General features: G+C 39.0%; 1 protein-coding gene across 2 annotated transcripts; it reads left to right on the forward strand.

Annotated features, from left to right (window-relative positions):
* Positions 1-1,618: 1,618 nt before the first annotated feature.
* FAS (Fas cell surface death receptor) lies at positions 1,619-25,532 on the forward strand. Of its 2 annotated transcripts, XM_087432228.1 has the most exons (10): positions 1,619-1,777; positions 12,624-12,789; positions 17,104-17,139; positions 17,800-17,910; positions 18,493-18,601; positions 20,381-20,439; positions 20,594-20,668; positions 22,137-22,198; positions 22,804-22,828; positions 23,590-25,532. In XM_087432228.1, the coding sequence occupies exons 1-10, from the start codon at positions 1,748-1,750 to the stop codon at positions 23,925-23,927; spliced, it is 1,011 nt and encodes a 336-aa protein (XP_087288354.1). In that variant the 5' UTR covers positions 1,619-1,747; the 3' UTR covers positions 23,928-25,532. The 2 variants fall into 2 exon arrangements, with proteins under 2 accessions (XP_087288354.1, XP_087288355.1); XM_087432229.1 differs by lacking the exon at positions 20,594-20,668.
* The last annotated feature ends 348 nt before the right edge of the window (positions 25,533-25,880 follow it).

The following is a 25,880-nucleotide window of genomic DNA, read 5'->3' on the forward strand; positions in this document are numbered from 1 at the left end:
CTACTTATTAACTAACCAACTTTGCCAATGTTGCTTAAACCTTTTTGGCTACGATTCTTTATTTGTAAAGTAAATGTAGTAATCTTCCACCTCACTGGGCTAAAATGATAAATATTAAGTAAGGAAGAACCATTTGTGGAAGTTGCTGGCTCATAATTCACACTCAAGAGATGTTGATTTTATCAATTGTCCACTCTCTCTCCCCTCCCCTTCTTCCCTTCCCTCCTTCCTTCCTTCTTTTTATGGGATTTTTTTTATTTCAATGAATTTTTTATTTTAGAATAGTTTTAGATTTACAGAAAAGTTGCAAAGATAATACGCAGAGTCCCCACAGACCATCTCCTCTACCCCGCATTCATTTCTTTTTGTATCCATTATGTGCCAGGAACTGCAGGCACGGGACTGGCACAGCCAGGGTCTTCACAGCGCTCTCTACCAATCTGCGGGAAGGTGAAGCAGAGACAAGCAAATCAACACCTACAAGAAGGGGTGATAGTGCAGTGCAAAACACAAGGTGAGTGAAAGCACTTAGGAGGGTGACCTAACCCAGACTGGGGGACCTGAACAGGCTTCCAGAAATGTCAGCAAAGAGGGAGCCTGATGCATGAGGAGTGAGCCAGGCAAAGGGAGGAGCGGAGAGTGTTCCTAACGGGATGAAGCCAACTGGGAAGGAAGAGGGGCAAGAGTGAGGTGCAGTGCCTAGTGGAGGATGCCAAAGAAATACTGACTACTTCACTTGTGCCCAGCCTAGGAACCGCTTTCAGACTCACGCTCACTAATGATGCATTATACAAACTTCACTTCTGTAAAATTGTTGCAAAACTATCTAAACAAGTATCTACTTTTCCAAAACAACAGTGACTGAGCAGTGTGAAACAGAGCACTAAAGAACTACAATTTTTTTTTTTTTTTTAAGAAATTTGGCCAGGAAATAATGAATAACAGGAGGGGAAGTAATTGTGAACATATATTACAGCTGGAGCTGTGTGATTGTCATGAGGTTAGCTTGATTCTCCGCTTGAGAAATGAAAGCTAAGGGGTCCTCTTCAGAATTCCCATAGGACAATGCCTGAACATTTTGTTTGATAACTGTCACTTCATACACTAGTCAAGAGCTCCTGTGAGGCTCTCATGTCGCAGCCACAATACGGAGAACTGAGGGAAGTCCAGGTCTTCCGCTGATTGTTCCCAGCAATTAGCCAAGGCTCCTGCACTCGGGCAAGACACGTGCACTCCATGCTCCAGTGTCTGCTCAAGCCCTCCCCAACCTTCCCAGTTTGAACTACAGAAGAGTTTAGGAAGGACAGCAAGCCCGCTTTCAGGGTCCTCACCTGAACCAGGCATGCCAGCCGACTGCGGAAACGCCCCGGAACGGGGAATGCTCATTTGTGCAGCGAACCCTGACTCTTCCCCCCTCCCCGCTCTACCCCGCCACGCCCCCTCCCGCGCAAGCACTTGCTGAATCAAAGGCGCCCTCCCCAACCCGGGCGTTCCCCAGCAAAACTTCCTCTCCCTCCTCTGGCCTCGAGGGCGGTTCGTCAGGTGATCTCGGATGATCTAAGGTGCTTAGAGAAGCTTTTGGAGAGAGAAGTGAGCGCCCGGGGCGGGCCCTGGAGGGGAACACACTCCCACGCCGGCCAAAGCCCGGGGAGGGGCCAGGCGGGGCTGTCACTTCTCTCGGGGGTGTGTGGCCCGCTCCGCTGGGAGTTGGAGAGGCTCTTTAACCTCGGCGGATTGCTTCACAGCCATGTCCAGGATCTGGGTTCTCCTGCTTCTGGTGAGTCTTCTGCTCCCCGGGTGGGGACTTCTCCCGGCCCGGCCACGGGGAGGGCGCTGTGGGAAGGGCGCCGGACGCGCCTCGGGCGGGGCGGCCGGCCTTAGACAGACTGGATCCCCGGGGCAGGGTTTCAGGAAGCCCGGGAACTCGTTTTCCTTGGGGCTAGATGTGAAGCAACGACCCCGCGGGGCGGGTGGAGCAGCTCCTGGTGCTCCCTGGCGACGGCTGTGCGCGACGCAGAGAGAGGCGGGCGCGGGGGGCGAGCAAGGGCCTGGAGGTTTAGGGGTCGCTGGAGGGAGAGCCGGGCCGGAGAGAGGAGGGGATCTTCCGGACAAGTCCTTGCACGTCAAGCCAGAAGTCCGCTTCTTTGCGGGTGGATGTGTGCGCACAGGGTCGGAGAGAGAACCTGAGCTCTCTGGAACTATTACACGTGTTCCCACAGTTCTCAAATTTAGGGAGCAAATCAGCCCCGAGGGAGTAGTTAAACCTGAGGCTTCAGGCCGCACCGTTTCTTTCTTGAAAAAGTTGTCTCGGGGCTGAATGCGACTTCGGATGCTTGTTTATCTTCTTATCGCCACACAGAAAAAGAAACTGTTTTGTTTCCCTTCCGGGAATCCCTCTCCTTTAAGACTGTAAGTGACTGTCTCAGGTGGTTTCTTTTCTTTTTTTTTTTTAAATTTCCTTCACTTCATTTTTTTCTTGTAATCTTTCTTAACTTGCACTCCTACCGTAGTTTCTGAGCTCTGGGGCGAGAGGAAACCTTGGCTTCACAGCTCCGGCGGTGGTACCTGCTCCCACCGCTCTCGCATGCGGGCGCCTGTACTTGGCCTAGCAGCCTGAGTGGCACGCTCCCTCTTTAGGGCTAGGAGTGTTCTTATCTCAGAAATGTCAGCTTGATGATGGCTAATCGAAGAGACTTGGCCTCAAGAGGTTCGTTTGAGTTCCGAAGCCTCTGAAAGTCGATGCATTCTTATTTTATTGGGCCCCACCCAAGTTCCAGGCACTCGGACAGGAGTGTTTACAAAGGTGATCTTAGTCACCTCTCACAGCAGCTGTGTAGTGAGGAAGGCGCCCTCATCTCCATTTTACATATGGCGAAATGGGGGTTCAGGAAGCTGAAGTAGTTCACCTGAGCTTGCACAGCTAGTAAGTGGCAGAGCTGGGATTTACTTTAGTCCCAGGCAGTTTGTTGATTGCACCTAATTTCAGATCCTCCCTGATCCTTTCAGAAATAAAGTGCAATATTTGGGCTCCTTCAGAAACTTCCTTAGAGAAAATTTAAGATTCAAAATTAAGAAACTATTTATACAACCTCAGACCACACTCTTCTCTTCTTTATCATTAACCACTGCATTATCGCAGTGTTGGTTGCTTTGAAAATCTCTCTTAGATCTTGGGACAGCAATACTAGTAAGTGTAGCAAAATTATCAAAGCCGGGAGTTGTGCTTATTTGACTTTTATACTACAGCATCTTTACCAGAGGTCCGTGTTTAGAGCACAAAGAAAACTTTGCTTTTCTGTAAGAATGTACTCACACTCATGCACACTTACATATATATGCATACATTTACTTATATATACTTATTATTATATCTATAGTATTATAAATTAAACATAATTTGTTTATCATATATATATATTACATGGCCTAGAAAATTAAAGTTCATTAAATAAAATTTATAAATGCAGATGAGTAAAAAGAAAAAAGATCTGACGTAACCCTATTCCCCTAGATAATCATTGTTTACATTTTGTAGTATATATTCCATTTCTCCTTTTTAATGACTCAAATTCAGTTACACAATCCTGCCTTGCACCCACCACTTGCCCAACATCACGTTTCTGTTTTTGTTTTTTGCTGAGGAAGATTCACCCTGAGCTAACATCTGCTGTCAATCTTCCTCTATTTTGTATGTGAGCTGCCTTCACAGCATGGCAACTGACAGGCAAGTGATGTAGGTCTCCACCCCGAACCCAAACCAGGCCACGGAATCAGCGCCGAAATTAACCACTAGGCCACTGGGGCTGGCCCACATTCTCTGTTCTTAAAGAAGTTTCCACACTGTTGTGTTACCCTGTGTGTCTCCAGAAAATGCTTGATTTTATGCTTTTACACTTAGCAGTGCTTCCTTAGTGGTAGCAGTAATAAAATGGGGGCGGGAATGCGAATTACATGCAACACAGAAGCAAATTTAGTTTATTCATGTCAGTGGGTTGCAAGTAGATGGGAGCAGGGAGCTGCCTTATTTTCTCTTTTCCTCTCTCTTCACGAGCCCTCTTGTCTCTGTAGTCAGCTATCTGTAGTCAGCAAAGATTCCCACCGTTGACCTCTTTACTTCTCTTCTCTTCATTTTACCCTGTTGGAGTTAGTTTTTTCTCACCTAGTTTCTGGATGTTGTTTCCATGGCACCTACAATAAATAAGTTTGAAATCCCAAACAATTCACAGATGTCCAAAGGAAACAGAAGAAGAGTCAAACTTACTTTAGAAATTTGTGTGAGAAAAAGCTGTGGGCGCTGATTCTTCTTCTTTTTTTTAAATAGCACGTGGCCCTTATAGGTTTTATCTTGTATTATTTAGGTCTATGTAATTTAGGACAATTACTTGATAGCCAGTTTCTTCTCCTGCATTTCTTAGAGCAGTTGTCTCAAAATTATGGTCGAGGGAAAGGAAAGGGGATTTGAAAAAGAAACCAGTGTATTTATGTGTAATCATACAGAATAATTTTGGCAAGAAAATAAAGAACAGTTTTTTAATTTATAATTTAATAATTTTCCTTAAACCAGCCTAAGAAATGTGAAATGGATTGCAGGGTATTTCTATTTATTTTTGTTTTTGATGAGTGTTAATTATATCACAAAGGACTTGAAAATTTTTATGAGTCAAATGATGAAATGTAATTTATAAATTAACAAGCAGGATGGAAAACCACAAATTTATAAATGATGTCAAGATTAGGAGGCAAAAATGAAATTGATATCTGGAGACCATCAGGGTCCACACTATTATCTACAGTTAGATGAAGGACAAATCTTCTATCGTCTATCCCTGAAATACAATTACCACCTTTAATGGCAAATTAGAGTTTAATTTAGAAAAAGAAATTTTATTTCTTGCACTGAGTTTAGGAGGGGAAAAAGGTGAAATAGTTAGAGGCAAAGAGGACCCAGGATTTGGATGTTGTCTCTGAGTAAGTCTCTTTGGGACACTAGACAAGTAATTTACTTCTAAATAGTTGCTATAGAGAAAGTGTCAGTATTTCAAAGGAGTCTCTCTGAAGGCTACCAAAATGCTTTAGGGAAGCTGGATCACTATAGCACACTGCCAGTTGTGGAGAATAACGGTTTCCTAAGAGATGGTCAAAAACCTGAGTGAGGAAATCCCCCACTTGAAAACCCCTAGTGGGTTAAGGGCCTTTGGGTAAATTATCTTGGGTCCCAAAAGTCCCTTAATAAGCACATGTTTTGTAATAGGTACTAAAGACTGTTTACTTAAGCCGAAAAATAATAAAAGGGCATAATTTAAATCTTGATCCATAAGATAAAAACAAGTTGACACCAAATTTAGGACAGTGATCCATCTCTTTTTTCTTTTTAAATATAGAGAAATTGACCATATGATGTAAAACAAAAAGTAATTCTTGAAAAAATAAAATCACTCATTATTTTACCACCCAATACAAGCATTTTTTATTTTACTTATAGCCTCCTAGACTTGTCTACACATATATGTAATTGCATGTTTATTCAGTGCTATTTATAGTCCGCTTTTTGTCACTTTTTTATGTACACAAATTTTTTTCTATTTCTACATAATTTTCACCCTGTAATTTTTATTGGCTGCATTATAGAGAGGACATTTATTAAATGACCTTGGATTACTATGATTATTTTCATTATTTTATTTATTACTTATTTTTTATGATTTATTATTATAAAGAAAACACTGCTAAATGTACTGGGATCTATCTATCTATGTATCTTATTACCAAAAAATTATTTGTAGAAATATCCTAAGTACTTTACTGTATAGTATTGTGTTCTTTTTGCTATGTCTGTGTATCTATTCACAGAAGTGGGAAAACAGCATTTAACTACCTAATAAGTCCTTTTCATTTTCTGGAAGACCTTTGCTTTAAAAAGAAAAATAAAGTGTCTTCAGCTTTTTAAATAGTTGGACTCCTAACACCAGTTAAGTATTTTCAATTCAGTCTCAAACAGGAACAAATAATTCAATCTACTTGCCTACCTTTATTTTCTTGGAAGTGAGAGTATGAATAGTAAACTCCAAATTCAAAAGAAGTTATCATTGTAAGATTGGTAACTTCACCTTCCCCAGAAGGAAATGAGCTAGTGCTCCTCTTTGATCTCAGCTCCCCTTCTGATTCAAAAGGAACTTTAGTGCAACCAAGCCCCTCCCACCTATGGGCATTTACAAACAGCTGTCTTAGCTATAGTGGACAACTGGCCCAAGTTCCACGGAGTGGGGTTGATAGTGAATTTATTGTGGAATTATGCATTTTGAGCAAGGCCACATCTGATACAAATTCAATCGGCCGATGAAATCAGCCCAGCAAGGCGAGCAAGCCTACTGTAGGTTTTGTTAAGCTGTGAACTGGGGTAAACTTGCAAAATTAGAATAAACTTGGCATTGGAGTCGTTAATGATAGGCTGTCCTTTAGGCAAGTCATGCAGCATTCTAGATTTATTCACCTCTGTGTTCTGGAACGCCACAAAAATATAAGGTGTGAGAAACATCAATACTTTTGATTTCTGAGGGCAAAGATCTTGCAAAAAGAGAGAGAAAGAGAATGAACAGAGAGCAAGTAGGTTAAGGCTCTTCCCCTTGCTGAAGATTGAGCTTTGGTTTTTAGTCATCCTCGCAAAAGCTTTCTTGATACTAGTAGACTGCTTTTTCACATGAGTGTCTGTATGGGTTTAGGCCTGCTTTCAAAAATTGGGCCTACGCTGCCACAGATCGTGTTTTGCTTATCCCCCGTGGTATTGACACATACAGTATGTATGTGTGTGTGTATATATTTTTAATATTAGTTGCCACCATTTGAATGTTGGAGTATTTTGGTTTCTTTTGCAAAATGGAAGATCTGGGCCTACATGCCACATGGCCCCCCCCTCCCCTGGATCAAATGGCTGCTGCTTTGGTCCAGGCAGACCTCTCCATTTTGACAAGCCCCTCTTACTCTTTGTTGTCTATTCCACCTGGATGGTTTACTCCTGTGTTACCTCTGTGGCCCCCGTGGGCATTTAAGGACTCTAGGGCTCTAGTGGAGAATTTTGTAGCCCTCCATTTCCTCCACCAAAGATGATTTCTTTTATTTTCAGGCTTATTTTTTGGAAGTGTCATTATTTCTCCGTGAAAAGTCAAATTCTGATTTGCAAGTGCAGAACATAGATGCTGTTAGTCTGTAAAACTCTTATCTTCTCACATGTGAATATGGTAACCTACTGATCTCAGATTTTGCTTTCTGTAGCCTGGTTGTTCTCCAGCTGTGATGAGCATCAAAATAACTGGGGTACTTGTTGAAGGCAATCATAAGGAGGGCCCCATTCTCAGAGCTCCTGATTCTTTAGGTCTATGGTGGGACCTAAGCATTATTATTTTTTTTTAATGCATCACTATATGATTCTGATGTCTGTCAGGGTTTTGAGAACTATTTTTCTAAATCTAGCACTAAACTCAAAATCTAATCCCAGATGGCATTTTCTAGGTTCCCTCATTTTATTTTATTTATTGCTTGCTCAGTCAGGGGTCTAACCAGTCGCTTACTCCCATTACCGCAACTCTCTCTCTCCTGGTCTTCCCAGAAACAGGCCTTAAGAAAGAAAGAAGACATGACTAGGATAAGATTACCTTGTATATTTTTATTTACACATTTTGAAAAAATAAGAACAAATGGAATCTTCACTTATCTCTTTCATATAGAAAAATTTATTTTATTTATTTTTATTTCAGTTTTTCAATAATGTACCTATTACAAAATGTCATTACTATTTCCTCATTTTTTACACAAATATATTAGAGATGTGTTATATAATTGGAAATGGTGAACTGTTAGTGGTCTTTTTAGAATTTCTTTTTTCTCAAGTGTTGATAAGTAATTAAAGGCTAAAAAGCAAGTGGGCAGAATTAGTCAGCTGAGCTTCATCTCTTGCTCAATGTGTGTCCTCGGCTGCAGAGGACAGTGAGATTTTAACCTACCTAGTGGTGCCTGTGAGACTGAGAAGAAGGATTTCAGGGGCCGATAGGATCCTTTGATTCCAGCTCTAAAGACCATTTGAAATCTCTTGTCTATTTAGCTCAGTGGTAGTTCAAGATGGGCAATCCTTGTGCTTACTATAAGGGATCCCAAGTGCGTATGCATCACTGAGCTCCCTCAAATCCAGAATCTGAGGGAATCAAGAGGCTGTCGTTTAGTCCTTGTATTCATTTCCTGTGGCTGCAGTTAACAAAGTACCACAGACAAGGTAGCTTAAACAACAGAAATTTATTTTCTCACAGTTCTGGAGGCTAGAAGTCTGAGATCAAGATGTCAGCAAGGTTTGTTCCTTCTGAGGGCCATGAGGGAAGGATCTGTCTCAGGCCTCTCTCCTTGACTTGTGGGTGGTCTTCTCCCTGTGTCTTCACATCGTCTTCCGTTTGTCTGTGACTAAATTTTCTCTTGTTATAGGGACACCAGTCATGTTGGATTAGGACATATCCTACAGACTTCATTTCAACTTAATTACCTCTTTAAAGCCTCTATCTTCAAATATGGTGACATTCTGGGATGCTGGGGGTTAGGAGTTCAACATAGGAATTTGGAGGTGGGGAGACACAATTCGGCCGGTAACAGCCCTGAATCTCTTGAGCTAGCTGTATGCCGTGGACCAGTCACCACACAGTTTGGAGCATAGCTTCTTCTATGAGATGATAAGATTTAGATAATTAGGATTTCAACTACCTGGAAATCAGGTATTAAACTGCCTGATTTTAAGAGGTCACTTCCTGTGCTGTGATCTTATGAACTTAATTTCTATGTCACCTTTGCCTACCCTTTTATTGTTTCTCCTAGTTCACGTCCATGGAAAGAAAACTTGATTGTTCAGTAGTTTAGAGGTACAACCATACATGGCTTTTTAGAGAGTGAAAAAAAATCTCCACACCCCATGCCCACCTTCTATACCTCCACTATACACATACACCCACACACACATATGCACACTCCATTGGTCCTGTTTCTCTGGAGAATCTTGACTAATACACCTCACTTACATATAAACTCTATGAGACCAGAGTCTTTAGCTGTTCACTGCTCTGTTCCCAGGCATCTGTCTGGCATATAGTAGGTACTCAGCAAAGTATTTGCTCAATTAATTAATTAGCTAACATTATTCCCTGAAGAATATACAATCTAGGTTTCTCTGACTTTTAATCTTTATTATGATGGAGATTTTAAATTATTTTTATTTCTCTCTCTTTTTTCCCCATTTGATTATCATTATCTTAGTTTATCCACATGTTAGAACACCTTTAATTTAACTCATTTTCTGGCCTTTTCAGCCTTTCTGAAAAAAAAATTTTGAGCATTCAAATTATTTGGTTCTCTGTGGGTTTCCTGCCTTGTCACAGTCAAAATGCCCCAATTTCTGCCGGGAAAGTTTGGGTTAAATCTTTGCATACTACAAACTTGAGTTAATGCAAAAATTTTTAAAAATTACAAGCTTATATGGAGTGCTGCTTACATCACATCATGTAACAGTCACAACATGCTCTTCAGACCCGTCTTTCTTTTTTATCCTTGTCACAATTCTTTGATGCTGAACTAATAAGAAGTGGTCCCAGGAATTCAACTCTGTGAAGCAGGATGATCAAGTATGAGATGAGGTTGGTGCTGGTATCTGTGCTTCATAGCCGGAGATATTTGTGCTTTCACTGTTCTACTCCAGGTTTCACATTTTTCAAATTTTGAATCTATTTTGGACAGTGGATTTTGATTTCCAATCCAAAACTTCAACACTAAAACAAAATGAATTAGAAAATACATTTCTTTCAGACAGCTCCAGAAAGTTGAGTATATGCACAGTTTCCCAGGAATAGCAGTAATGCAACCATCCATAAATGTAAAATGTGCTGCTTCCCTGAGCACCTGATCATTTAAACCAGGAAGTGTGGACCTGCTCATAATACTGTCCCATGAATATTGCATGAAATTAGCATACCAAGGAGGATAGGGCCCTATAGCCATAGGAGACACACACATACACACTATTGGGTATCAATTTTGAGTGCCTTTGAATTGTCAGTTTTGGCTAACCCAATCCCTATAAATCTCTGAGTTTAAATCTGTGTCATTTCTTTTAGTTTCTGATGAGAAACCAGAATTGAAAGAGAAGGATAGCAAATAATATCTTGCTGTTAACTCCCTCTTCACAGCAGTGAAGGTGGCTGACAACAGAAAGAATGGCTCCTACTCAGTTTGGTTGCTTAGATTCAGTTTTCTGTTATCTGTTGCAAACAAGATTTGCTGATTTCTTCTAGCTACAGAGAGATTTTTACATTGGTTCAAAAATTTTATTGTGCTGGCCATGTCTGGAATGTTAAATGGTTAGTATATTTAATCCCTGACTGTCATATAGAACGATGAGGTAGTTATGGAATAAAGATCCAAAAAGTTTGAATGATTTTCGTTTGAAAGCCCTTCCCATCTTAGTAATGAATGCTTTACTATGCTTTCAATCACATTATTATTTCCTAGAGTACAATCCAGATACTATTCATTAGCTATTGATTCTCTGATCTAGAAGAGGGACTAATATTAATAGGATGACAGGATGACCTGTAGAGAAAGTAAAAAGTGGGGAACTGTCATCCTGGAAAGAGAAATTGATGCTAATAAAGCAAAGCTGCACATTGTGCCTTAGAAAAACATCATAGATTCAAATGTGTTTTAAAAAGTAAGAGTCATGCAAATATAAAGTGGTAAAACATCCCCAAATTATTAATGTATTACAAATAACATGCCCATGTGCAAATCAGCTTTTGGAAACTTAACGTTCATTTTCCATTGCACTCAATGTTACTCGTCTTTTTATTCTCAGAACCTGGCACTTAGTAGGTGCTCAGGAAATGTCTGTTGGATTGAAAAGGCAGTGGTTTGATAGTGAAGCCAGCATATTTAGGCATAATTTCTCTGATCTGTTTATCAGTTCCAGTTGTTTGCTACATGGAATTGTTCATATATAGAAAGTAAGCTATGTTCTATGATAAGTTCATCTGTTTCCTGGGTATAGGGGAAAGAACACTATAATAGGAGTCAGGAGACTTAGACAAGTCCTAACTCTACCTTTTGCTAGCAAGTGACCCAGGACAAGTCAGATATTTTCTTGATATTTTGGTATCATTTTCCCTCTTGGAAGTCTGGATGTTAGAAATGCATTTTTAAATATATCCATCCTAGGGGGAAAAGTGGGCAACCACATCTCCTTCATCCCTCCTTCCTTGGAGGTCCCAAGGCGTCCTGTGACCTGAAGGGGATACAGGCTTTGGTGACGAAGGGGGAAGGGCTAAAAGGGAAGAGGTGGGGACTCCTGTGGCCATGATTTATAAGTGTAGAACATTTAGTTATCTTGACTCAGAAGATGCCAATATTATTACTATACTATAAAGTAGAAAAAAAAATATATGCCATGAAAACTACAAAAAATGACCTTTAGGAAAAAATCCTCAGAATGAATAGTTTAAAATTGCTTGATGCTTGGCAATAGAATTTACACATTCCACATAAGATGAGAGATTATTTAAATTTATGTTTAGGGAGACAAAAAAAAAAAATACTTAGGAAACTCAAGAAAGGAATCAACCAGAAATTACCCCCAAATACTTCTATACATTTTAGGGGCTCATTTTTCCAAGGAACTCTAGTCTACCACTGACTACGATAAATTTGACACAATGTCAATTAGACTTATGGTAGAAAAAAAGGAACGAAAAATAGATTAAAGGTTTGTTCTCTATTAAGAGAAGTTGATTTTTTCTGAATAAAGGTGAAGAAAATCCTGTTGAATTTATTGTATGGTTGGATAACCAGGAAGAATTTCATCAAAACTGTTGATTCTGTGGCTATGTATAAAAAGAGAAGAAATAGAACATGCTATAAGCTAAGTACCAGGTTTGGGAGAAATTATCACGTTTTATCCTCATGATAACCCGTCAAGATAGAAAATACTATTGTCATTTACAGATCAGGAAATTGAGGATCAGTGAGGTTATATAACTTGTCCAGTATTGGTAGCAGAACTGGGATTCAAACCACAGTAATTTTGAAATTTCATGTTCTTTCTCACTCCACTATGTTGCCCCTCACTGGAACTTTATGATAATAATAATTAGTAATAATACTGCTTACAGGGCACTTATTAATTGTGTGCCAGGATTGTGCTAAGAGCTTTAGGTGCATTATTCCATTTAATTATCACAACAAACCTATGAAGAAGAGATTATTTCCACTTTATAGATAAAGAAATGGAGACTCCAAGAATTTAAGTGACTTTACCACAGTCACAAGGCTGGTAAGTGGGAGCCAGTGTTCACTTTTGAGCCCAGAGCCCTTGCTCCTACCATCCCTTGATGCTGTTTCTAGGGTAGTTTGGAGAACCTGAGGTCTGGGCTGTCATGCAATTGATCTGCTCCTTTTTTGGAGATAAATCAGCAGGGAGATGGAGCTGCACGTTGATTTTGGCTGTGCATGGCAAATATAGCCATTTTGGGTGGCTTACACTTGTTTACCAAGTTGCTTATTTTTTTTTCAGAAGTCAATAAAGGTCTCTTCATGCTTTTCTTTTACAGATACTAACCTCTATTGCTGGACCATTGTCGAAAACTGTTAAAACCCAAGAGACTGATATTGACTCTGAGGCATTGAAATTGAGTGAGAATGTTATTGAGAAAAAATCTGAGTGCTTGGAGGTCCAGCATGGTGAGGACAAGATCTGCTGTCAGCCATGTCCTCCTGGTATGTTACACCAAACATCCAGTGATTAGATTGAAAATCAGGGTGAGGAGTAGAATATAGTAATAATTAAGAAAATATTTTTATAACATGTGGTTCTCCTGCATTATAGCATTACTGGGAAGAAAAAGAACTATGAACTTATTTTCCCAAGACCAGTTTAATTCATCTTTATCACACTTATATGCCTCTGAAATGAGAGGATTTATCTATTTACCTCTATTTTTCCGTAGCAAAAGAAGACTCATTTGTGAATAATAAAGCTATCACATCAGAGCTGATTAGAATATATCATAATAACTGTGGAGCTCTGAAAGCAAGGGACTTCCACTCTTAAGAGATGTGTTTCAGCACTTACCTTCAATCAGAAGGTCTCTAAGAAAGCTGTTTGTCCTGGCACTGAAGCCTGCAAAATACATTTACATTTTGCAGCTAAATTACTAGATGAGCTAGAAAAGCAACAGACAAAAAGCAACAATTTTTTAAAATTGGTATTTTGAAATGCAAACCAGTCTCAGATCAGAAATCCTTCAAACACTAGCAAATTAGAAGCTAAGCAAAATGCAATTGTGCAAACTTTTTTTCAACGTGAGTAGAGTTGACTACTGTTTCATACAGATATGAATCTCTTTCAGCTGCATTGTGAAGTAAGACAGGAAGATAAAGGAAAACAACACAGGAGTTTATGCAATAAATTAGTAAAACCATAAAGGACTGCGCTAGCAGGTTTCATGGTTGGCCGCCCAGACTTCTAGCACTCAAGCTGCTAAACAGGCCTAGGTCCTGTTTATCAAAGATTTTACCAGTCTCTCTCGGCCTCCTCTCCAGGTTTTCATAACCCTTACAGAAAATCTCTCTTATAATTCAACCCATTTATACTTAAGCCTATTTATATTTACTCTTCTCAAATGGGAATAAAGAATTGTTTCCTGGCTTTTTTATAACTCACCAAACACCATCTATTTGTCCTTTGAGTTGAGATCTTTACTCATATTTTTAAAACCTAAAATGCAAGCTAAAACAAAGGTAATGTGCTTTGCATATCAAACTGTCAAGAGTTTTTGTCTATTTGCTTTTTCTGTTTTGCTTTGTTTTACTTTCATTTAAGAAGTGATCTCAGCTCTGGTGAGTTAGCTTGTGAGATAAGAACTCTTGTATACCACTATTGGAATGTAAATTGTTAACAACCTTTTAAGAAAGAAATTTGGATATATGGGTCAAAAACTTGAAAATATTTATACCCACTGATACAGTAATATATTTATAGGAAAAAAATCTTAAAATAGTCAAAAATAAAGGAACATATTGTGTGCATGACATTTCATTATGATACCCAGTGGTATAGGATTGATTAAGTAAATTTTGGAGTATTCAGAGGCTGGAATATTATGTATCAGTCAAAGTGATGTTTTCTGTTATGTTTCTGATATAAACTTTAACGTATATAAATTCCCTTAAGGGATTCCTAACTCATCTGCTGGCTGGATTAACTGAGTCTCTCTGCTCCATCTCTAAAATATTCTGGATGGTGTCCAACACGTGCTGAATACTCTTTGCACTTCTCTTCCCTTTTTAAATTTCAGGCTTATCCATATTCAACTTGTTTCCAGATCTGTTTACGCTCATTGGTGTTATAATATTAATATGTCATTTAATTCTAAATATGATACAAATTAATGATACATGAATATGGAGGAAAGACAGATTTTATTTCTGTGAAAACTAGTTTCAAGGTTTTGAAGAATTTCAGGAAAGGTGAGATGCTAAAAAAATTGTTGATGATGTGAGGTGAGGGCAAAATAAATGGAAAGATCAAAAAAATCTTGAAAATATTTCATACAGATTATTGGTGTCTTTAAGTTTTCTTTCTGTCAAAAAGAAAGGAAGAAAGGAAAGAAGGAAGGAAGGAAGGAGGAAAGAAAGGAAGAAAGTGAAAGAAAACCAGGAAATCATAGGTGATGCGTCTTGGATGTGACTTAAGTGAGAAAGAACCTGGAATTCTAATAACTTGTTTCTATACCACAAGATTGTCAAATAATTATACAGTTATACTTTATAAATTAAAATATTGATAGTATTTTTTTCAGTGATTCCCTGTGTGAACTGACATTATTGATTAACTGATCAAAAATGTCCTCGTCACATCACCATATCCAATAAGAAGGATTCTATACTACACTGCATACATTATATATATATGTATATTTATATATATGCACGCACACACACATATTACAGATACATATAGTCACCATGTATATATGTGTGTATTTATATGCATAGGAATACACCAAAATGATAACAATGAATATCTCAGTGGTTGATATATAGATGCTTTTTATACTTTCCTAACTTTTCCAAATTTTCTACAAGGAGCATATGTACTATTATGCTCAGAAACAAATATATTTTAAAATCTTATTTTCAAGAAAACAACCACTCCTTTTTTATATTTTGATAAATTTAGGTTGTATACATTGAAGGAAAGAAAGAACCTGCGATTTATTGTATCCCTGGCATGTCATAGGCATTGTGCTAGGCACATTCTGCAAGGTAATTCAGTAAAGAGGCCAGTTCATTTAGAAACCAGTATCATACCACTGGCAAGCAAATAAAATTGTACTTTGGCTGGGTTTTCTTAAACATATCACTACAATGTTCTATAGCCCTGATGCACTGTATTTGAATTTGATTCTGAGTTTCCATGATTTGTTTATTTTTTCTCTTGAAAAAGTATTGCCTTTGTTTACTAAAATATCATATATGTTTACATTTCATAATTTGTGTATGGAATAAGCAGTTTTATAATTTGTTTATGAGGTTATTAGGAAAGTCATGTTCCTAGGAAAGACAGCATAAATTATTTTTGCTGTACATGAGAGTGGGGCAGGTTACACTTTGCCTATTCTTTTTTGTGTGTGTGAGGAAGATTAGCCCTGAGCTAACATCTATTGCCAATCCTCCTCTTTTTGCTGAGGAAGATTGGCCCTGGGTTAACATCCGTGCCCATCTTCCTCTACTTCATATGGGACACTGCCACAGCATGGCTTGATAAGCAGTGTGTCGGTCCGCACCCGGGATCTGGACCTGCGAACCCCAGGCAGCGAAGCATAGCATGTGAACTTAACTGCTACGCCACTGGGCCAGCCCCATGCCTATTCTTTTTAATTAGTTATGTCATTAGTAATTAGGGTCACTAGTCATGCTTTTCTCTTAGCTTTCCCTTTATATTTTCTGTCTCTTTCTTCTTCATTTTCTATCCCCTTGCCCTAAGCCAGGTTTCCCCATAGCGCTTAGCATCACTTGACGTCATATATTTATTTGTGTATTGCCTGCTCTACCCTGAGAATGTGACATGCTTAGGGACCAAGGCTTTATCTTATTTCCTGCAGTACCTCCAGCTCCTACAAAGTGCCTGGCACACAATAGACATTTAATAAACACATGTTAAATAAATGAATTTTCCAGGAGAAGGCGTTGTTGTGTAATGCTTACTAATATCAATACAATGACTCATTATATTTTTAAAGTAAATTAAAGCAAATGTGATATTATTTAAAATTATGTGTATTAAGATAATAAACCTGATAATAAATTTTGTTATAAATATTTTCATGGCTTCCCATCAAAACATACTCTGTCCCTTAATGGCAAAGGAATAGAAAGAAAGAGGAGAGAAAGAACTGAGAGCGCTTATGAAGTAGGTCCTATGCAGTTCTGATAGAAACGCAAGAGAAGTATCATTATCTCCATCATATGCATGAAGAAATTAAGGCTGAGAGAGGTTAAGTACTTTGTTAAAGATCTTGTGGCTACTGAAGATTTGACCAAGGCCCTTAGAACTTTAAATGTTCTTTTCCTTACACTATACCATCTCTAATCAGGATTTGTGGACTTTGGAAAGTAAAATGAGAAACCAGAGCAAGGTGAATTCCTTAGGTAATCTCAGTGGCGAGTGACAGACATCTCCGCCATGAATATATACCTACCAACCTCTCCTCTCCCCCCAAAAAAGTTGGTAAAGGCATTTCTTCCAGTGCTTTTGGTCATTCTAACCTCTTTTTTTAAATATGCTCCTGTTGTTAATTGTCCTATTTCTGTAGGCATAGTCCTTCAGTTACTTTTGCTTTTGTCTTGGAAGAATTTCTGTCTCTTGACATGATTTTTATAATAATCTTCTCCCTTGTTGTATTTATATATCATTAGCTTAACTCCCCCTGTTTTAGCAGTGTTTTATTGTCATCCCTGCATACTTCCCTTAATGTTGCATGACCACCGTGCATTCAAACACACTTGCTCCATTTTTTTCTTGTGCAGGCACAAAGAGAGCTACTGATTGTGCTGCCAAACCAGGTACGTTTTGCCCATCTCGTGAAATGCCAATCATCAAGATGACAAGTTTGAAGCAGAAAGAGGGTTTATTCACAAGGCAACCAAGCAAGGAGACAGGAGTACAAATCGCAAATCTTCTTCCCTGAGAAATGGGGATTAGGAATATTTATGGGGTAGAGGGATGGGGTGGTCTGAAGTGTGTGGATAGATGATTGGAGGTAAGGAGAAGTGAGGTCATTGATGATCTGTACAAGCGTAGTCAAGCTTCATGGTTCTTCATAGGACTCATGTTCTCAAAATGGTGTGTTAACATGATCTGAGGGTGGAGTTTTTGGCTCCCTGACATCAGGAAGTCGCCTATCAGACACCTGTGCAGGCCCAGTTGGTGGGTTGGTGGTCTTGACCAGCCTGAACCAGACAGGGGTCAACTCTTAGTTTCTGAAAAACAGCTCAGGCATCTGTTATCATGGTGACCCAAGCATCAGGGAGACGTTATCTATGAGGAACCTAGTGGGAGTCAGATGATATATTGCCTGTTTACATGACTTATTTTAAAAATAAGCGGCACAGCTAACAATGAGCAGGTGAACAACTAAAGAAAACAATTAATAATCACAAAAAACCTTTAGTTACTAGCTACCTAATGGTTAATGGCACTGTCTACTGGTTTCTATTGCACAGCCAATGAGAACATAACAGTCTGTGTGCCCTGCTCAGAAGGGGTGGAGTACACAGACGAGAAACATTATTCTTCTACATGCAGAAGATGTAGCATTTGTGATGAAGGAGAGGGTAAGTGTCTTAAAAGCAATTGAAAGAGATCAATCATGGTATTCCATGTAGAAGGATTTATACTGCAATTTGAAGTTGGGGCCTACTCTGGTGCTATGTTGTTGTAGAGGAAGGGACAGGATGGGGCTTGCTGGGGTGAAACAGGACCAGGTACTGAGCTAGTCACTGGTCTAGACATTTGTGGGTTGAGTCTAGGCAATTCTTCCAGATATAGGGGAATGACTAAATATGAGGCCTGTGAACAAGGTTCACCAACTCCAACCAAAACTGCTGAAAATTTTTTTTTCCTGCCTTTATTTATGCTTGTGTAATGGCTCTTGTTCATGGCCAGAAAGAGCTCAGAAGCCTTCAGATACAAGGACAGAGGAATCCGAGAGGTGGGTGGGATGCTCCTCCTCCTTTGTGGATCTGGTTGGTCTTGATAATTCCAATTGGGGCCCTGAATTTTCATGGGTACCCCAATCTATTCTGAGGGACCAGATTAAGATGTAACAGAAGTACTCCCAGTTTTGTTTGACATCAAAAATCTCTGGACATAAGCTTTTCTTGTCCCTATTAATAGTCTGCAAATTGGTTTTCTAGGTCAAGAAGTGGAAAAAAATTGCACCAGTACCCAGAACACCAAGTGCAAATGTAAATCAAACTTTTTTTGTAATGTTTCTCCATGTGAACACTGTAACCGTTGCACTACGTAAGTTTTAGTCTTTTTCTGATTAAAACACTAGATATACCTTGAGAAATAACATCTTTGTAGGGGTTGCAACACTTGCTGAGAGTCAAGAATTTGGGTTCGAGTCTTGCTTTACTTGCAAACAACTAGATAACCATTTGTTCATTCAAACAGCCAGTCTCCAAACATTCATTGAACACCTCCTGTGTGCTTGATGCTGTGGTGGCTGCTTAAGCCAACAATATGAGCAAGACACATTCCTGGCATCAAAGATCTCAGGCTGGAGGCAGAGAAAGTCAAGAAAAGCAATGGTTATTGTGTCAACACCACGCGGAAAGCATCAGAAGAGACTTGTGCTCAAGTTGTTGCAAGTTATACAAGAGAACCTTTCAACCCTGCCTGGGGAGAAGTGGTGAAGATATGACACATGGTTTGAGTCTTGAAGGAAGGAAAGAAAGAGCATTCCCAGGTGTACCTGAATGGAAAGGACATTTCAGGCAGGGGAAGAGCAGCTGCAAAGAGACAGAGGAAGCTCCGGAGAACAGGATACCTGACCGGAGTGTAGGAAAGACTGAGAAGGAGGCAGGGCCAAATAATTAAGGGCCTTGTCTTTTACGCTAAAGAGCTTGGTTTTGACCCAAAGATAGAAAACCTGATTGTGCATCTCACTTTTCTGCTGATTAACTGAGTTTGAGCAGATCACTTAACCTCTCTGAGCTTCAGTTTCCTCACTCATAGGATGCAGACAATATTCACTTGTCCTATTGGCCTCATTTCTGTGAAGACCAGATTGGGTAATATGTGTTGGAAAAATAGCTTTTGCTTTGTAAGATATTGTTTTGTATAAATATGAACTATTAGGTTTATGTTCATGTGCCTCTCCTTAAACTTGTAATTGATCTTGGGAAACTTTTAGGAGTTCACCTAGTAGACTCAAAAAATAGGGACATGATGCTTTATATCTCTTATTTACTAAAATTTTAGATTATGTGCAGTTAACCTAGCCTCTCCCTTCTAGCCCCAAGTGTCTGAGAGTGTCCTCATGATGACAGGATAAGTAGGAATGGGGGAGGAGTAAATAACTTAGTAAAATAATAATAATAATAATAGTAGTTCTAACTACGTCATAATATGGATTTAGTTTTCTTCTCACCATAACGCTTTGAGGCAGTTAATATTATCTCCTTGTTATTGATGAGAAAACAGGCTCATGGTGATTAAGTGACTTACCAGGCTAACCTAGTTAGGTAATGGACAGAGCCAGGCTATAATTCAGACAATCTGTTAGTGCTGCGCTGTCTAAGGAAAATCCTACAGGAGACTCTGGAATATCCTAATCACTACTTGATGCTAAAAGAAGAAACCTCTAAGGGCCGGCTACATAGGCTCCCCAAGCAGCATCATGGGCAATGGCTATTTTCTGGCTGTTTTAGTTTTCTATGGGACTGTTTTGAAATCGCTTTAGGTACTTTATAATTTTAACAGCACAGTTTATTACCAATTTTAAGATTATTTTTGTATCTATTTCATCCTTTTTCCTATGTATCAATATTTTATCACCTTCCTTTAACTCTTGGTATTTTAAAACATAGTCATTCTTTTGGATATTTTTCATCCCAACATCCAAATTATGTTATGAATTTATACCAGCTTTAGATGCTAATCTAGAAATATTTGATGGAATATGTTAGCCAGAGATGCAAATATGAATAAAATGGCTCTGGATTAAAGTATGTCATTGAAAATAATCAAGGAATCAGTCTACCAGGCTTTTTGAATTTCCTCTATATTTTTTTCTAGGTGTGAACATGGGATCATTGAGGCTTGCACACCAACCAGTAACACTAAATGCAAAGAAGGTTCTTATTTCTTTTTATGATTATATTCTCCTTTCTCCCATCCCCACTGTAAAATATGAAGAAAAGCCAATCTCTTTTGATTCTTCGAGAGTACTTTGTTTAATCTTAAAGTTTACTTATTTTCATATACAATGTCCAATGTTCCAATCTACAGGATCCAGGTCTAACTTACAATGGTTGTTCGTCCTCCTCCTGATCCCGGTGATAATAGCTGTAGTAATATATTACAGTAAGTTCTTACTTTGTTCAAACTGCTGATTGAAATAACTTGGGAAGTAGTTGTTCACAAGAATTCCTTCTATTTTCTACCTATAAGAAAGCTCCTACCAGGTAGGGAGCTCTGTTACATTCTTAAATTTCTGCCACTAAATGCACCCCTGAGAGCTGATAAGAACAGATGATATTATCCCTTAGCTACTGTTTTTGAACAACCGTTTTGGGGCACTCAGTGAGTATTCCCTATCCTCCCTATGAACAAGGGTGTTTTTATCCAGGCAGCAGCTGAGTTGGCCAGGAATCAGATGTAATCCTTCACTCTTCAAGAGTGCGCCATGCATAAAGAGAACACAAGAAGCAAGGACCTTCCTGGGAAAGGCATTGCAGGGAACACTAGATAAATTCATCCCTCTCTGTGCCTCCTCTCCTTTGTCCAAACTCCATGTTTTTTCATTATTTCTCCCCCTTAACTTAAAATTCTGTGGCAATACATTTTATGCAATGGTTGCTTCGTATAGTCAGCAGGTAAGCCAAAATTGGGTGTACTTATAATTACTCTAGAAAAATCCCTTTAAATCATTCATAAAACACAGGGTGATGCTAACTTTCAATACTCTGAGGCATCCAATTTTTCCTTCTTTGCTGAAACAAGTCGTTGCTTTTCCAGTTCAGCTGAAGATAAAGAGGTTGCCTTGCTTTTAGAGGTTTTTTAGCTAAAAATATATACTCAAAGTTTAAACACTGTAAATGTGCTTGGAGACTTACAGATTCTTTTCTTCCATCTCCTACTGACTTCACGTCATACACTCATTGAGTGTATACTTGAGCTATTTGTGAGTGTGTATACTTGAATTTCTGGGCATTAAAAAATGCCACTCCAGGGGCCGGCCCGGTGGTGCAAGCAGTTAAGTGCGCGCTCCGCTGCAGCAGCCCGGGGTTCGCCGGTTCGGATACCAGGCGCACACCGACGCACCGCTTGTCAAACTGTGCTGTGGCGGCGTCCCATATAAAGTGGAGGAAGATGGGCATGGATGTTAGCCCAGGGCCAGTCTTCCTCAGCAGAAAAAGAGGAGGATTGGTAGATGTTAGCTCAGGGCCGATCTTCCTTACAAAAAAAAAAAATGCCACTCCACGGCAAGTTGGTGTTGACTTACCATATCCTGTGCTTCTGTAACCATGCTACTCAAGTCCAAGAGGGAGTGGTGATGGCCATATGGTAAATCAAAAGCCAGCTTCAGGCTAGGCCAGTGTGTGGTAATTGGATGGCTCAATTAAGATGTGGCATATCTCTAGAGCACTTGACTTGGTGGAGTGGGATTGTCCAACATCAGGACAATGCTGTCTTTTGTGGTGTTTTGTCGCTTTAAGTTTCAGTGAATTTCTCCTTTCTTCTCACACTTCTCTTAGTGTGAGAGTATGTTCTCACATGCTTCCTACATGGCTGAGACTTGAGTCTGATAGAAATTTCTTTGATCTTTCAGGAAAGAAAATATGTCCCAGAAATAAGAAGGATGGTCACCGTGAACGTGTAGCCTCAACTACTGTAGGTGTTGAAATGTGCATCAGCTTTCTTAAAAAAACTCTCTCTGGCCACTTGTTACCTTATCTTTCACCATTATCTCTTTTGAACATGGGATCAAAGAATTTCAAATAGCAAAAGATACACAGGGAAGGAAAACCAGTCCACCTGATGGATAACAATTTTCTCATTTGGGGCTGGGGCTCAGTGGGAGTTAAGGTTCTTTAAGTCAATATGGTACAAGATAATTTCAACTTAAACCATTTTTTCATGTCAAAAATAAGAATAGTTACAGTAAAGAAAATCTTGGAATGATTATGCTTATTATATTTATTTTCATGAGTCTGTATGAAAAATAATCTCAGCATATTCCATGAATTCCATAGGTTCCTTGCCTGTGTTAAAAAATAGGTCAATATACCTTAGTGTCTGACAAGACTGGAACCTTGCAGAATAAAAATTTGAATGGTGAAAGAATTCTTAATCACTTAGTCTAGCTAATTTTATACCTCATGCAACCCCTTGTACTTCCTTGAGTATTAAGGAAGAATTAAAAGATTACATTTAGAATATTCTAAATATATTTCTGTTTTTCTCTCTCCCACCCTCCATTTCTTTTTTCTCCCCAGGAAATGGTACCAATGAATCTCCCAGGTAAGGCTTTTATCATTTTACTTCATAGAGATGGCTTCCTTAGGAGTAACAGGCCAATGTTAGAGTAAAATAACGTTGCTAATTCCAGTGACATATTGTGGGGTCTTGCTATTCCTTGAGTTTACAGTTCTTCCTGCTTACCATCAAGGGTTTATCGGGCAGTTTGTTTAAATTTATAATTAATACTTTTAGTTAAAAATAAATCAGGTAGCAATGAGACAGTATATTCTGAAGCTTAAGAAAATTGTCCTTCACCAGCAATTAGGTGTATGGTAGAACTTCTGCCTGAGTTGACATAGAGGTGAATCTGAATTGTAGACTCAGTTGTTATTGGTCTATCCTCGCTCTGTAACAACATCCACGATTCTATTTAGTTCTGTTCTTTGATCTGTGGTGCAGAGATAAGATGATCATAATTTTTTTGCCTGCCTTTTTGGTTTGTGGGTCATTGATCATCAGATCTGTAAGGTATGTTAGAGGTGATCTTTTCCAGCCCTCTTATTATATAGATGAGAAAAGATGATGCAGAGATGTTATGTATCCTGTCCAGGTCATAGAGCAAACTCCTGGGGACATAGGAGGGGTTGGGATCAGAACTCAAGGTTGCTTCTGCTTCCTCCCCCACACCCCCATCAGCTCTTTAGATCTTTAAGACTTAACTTTATTCTTAAGTCCTATAAAAGGAGAAATAGACATGGCTTTCAGTAATGGCAATTTTATTTAGAAAAACAAATTTTCAGAGACTCTTCTATATTTTTCAGACGTTGACTTGAGTAAATATATTAGTATGATTGCTGAACAAATGGAAATGAATCAAGTTAAAGAATTTGCTAGGAAGAATGGTATTGAAGAAGCCAAAATCGATGAGATCGAGCTCAACTATCCCAACAATACTGCTGAGAAGAAAGTCCAGTTGCTCCGTTGTTGGTATCAACGTCATGGGAAGAAAGGCGCATATGACACTTTGATTAAAAGTCTCAAAAAAGCCAATCTTTGTGTACTTGCAGAGAAAATTCAAGATACAATCCAGAAGGACATTGCTAGTGAACATGAAAATGCAAACTCCAATAATGAAAATGAAACACAAATCTTAGTCTAAAGTGAAAAACAACTAGCTCAGTTCTGAGTATAGACAATAAAAAGAAAAAGTAATGTTTGAATAAGGTCTTAATAGCTGTAATCTGTAAATATTGCCTGGCTTTTTACTAGGTGTGTTTTCTTTTTTCATTTATTAGATTTGTAGAGCTAATATATTTAGAGGTTTTAAGGATCTTGTGTGTGATTCTGACTTTAAGGATGTTTAAAATTTAGTTGGGAGCACAGACATGGTTAAGAGTAAATGCTATGGCATGTTAAGTACACAGACAGGAGTATATTTAAAGGACAAAAGATTGGAATCATGCTCTGTAGGTATGAATGTAATTAGTGTATATGAATGCAAATGTCTATCCATAGGCTGACCCCATTCCAAGAATCAATAGAAATTGTGACCTTTTGTTGCAATGTCAGAATCACTGGAAAGACTACTTTGCTCCAAAATTAGCTCCCCAGCTCCATGATGATTCTAGAGATTTTGCCACATTTATAAACTTTGTTTGCGACTCCGAGAGGAGCATATTAGTGAAACCTTGTGTATACATCTGAATGTAGAATTTAAAAGGTTCTACCTCAAAGATCTTTGCCTAAATGATTGGCATTTCATTGTGAAATATTTCAATTTTGAATTCACACAGAAAATGCCGATTAAATTATAATGCTTGAATATTTTATATTTGTATGCCGTTTTACTGGATCAAAGTAATCCACTTCTTTCTCAGGTGTCAAAACATTTTGATTGGGAAAGTATTGCTAGAGCATTGCCACCTCTCCATTTTCTCATTGATGTGTGTCTTGATCCGTACACCCTCAAACTTGGAAGTATTGCCAAAGAAACACTTCCTGATCCACTAAAGTCCAGGGCTGCCCATAGAAACTTTTAGCCTCATTTGAAGAGACTCAGTGCTCTTACAGACAATAGCTTTGTGGCATATCATGAACCCAAGTCTACCATCAAAGCTGATAAGGTAGATTTTTTTTTTTTTTTTCATGAGGAAGATCAGCCCTGAGCTAACATCCATGCCAATCCTCCTCTTTTTGCTGTGGAAGACTGGCCCTGGGCTAACATCCCTGCCCATCTTCCTCCACTTTATGTGGGACGCCGCCACAGCACGGCCTGACAAGCATTGTGTCGGTGCACGCCCGGGATCCAAACCCGGGCTGCCAGCAGCAGAGCGTGCACACTTAACCACTACACCACAGGGCCGGCCCCGGTAGATTCTTATTTTGCTCTGTTCCCCTCAAAATGTTCAGTAACTCCCTGTATGTTCTTTCTTGCTACAAATGCAGCTTATACACAGCAAAGGTGAAATCACCATCAGATTTTAGGAAGTGCTCCTGTTATTTCCTGCAGGTTCTCAGACAAACAAGCCCCTCTCCTCACTAACACTTCCGTATTCTACATTTAAACACTTGGATAAGTTTGTATTAAATGTGAATTTTAATAACTAGTACTTATGTTTATATAGAGTAAACTGAGGATAGTTATAAACTGAAGCAGATATTTAGAACCACCTAAAGAGCTTCCATTGATGGAAGATATTTTTTTTCCTTGTTTGGAAATACAAAATACAAGTAAACATATTTAATTAAAATAATGTTTTTGGTATTTCTGGTTATCTCTTTTTTGGTGGGAGCTTGCTTTTTGTTATTGTTTTCCTTTCCTCTAACTACTGTTACATGTAAGCTGTTTATGAATCTTGAATACTTTCTTTGATCTCGCAGAATTTAATTCCTTGTTTTTTTTTTAAGGAAGATTGGCCCTGTGCTAACATCTGTTGCCCATCTTCCTATCTTTTTTCTCTCTATATGGGACGCTGCCCCAGCATAGCTTGATGAGCAGTGAGTAGGCCCGCACCCAGGTCTGCCCGCATCTGAACTGGCAAACCCTGGGCCACCAAAGCAGAACGCGCAAACTTAACCACTACGCCACTGGGCTGGCCCCGTTAATTCCTTT

Source organism: Ceratotherium simum, chromosome 6, assembly GCF_057802395.1.
Source record: "Ceratotherium simum simum isolate JZ-2026a chromosome 6, ASM5780239v1, whole genome shotgun sequence".
NCBI classification, from domain to species: Eukaryota; Metazoa; Chordata; class Mammalia; order Perissodactyla; family Rhinocerotidae; genus Ceratotherium; species Ceratotherium simum.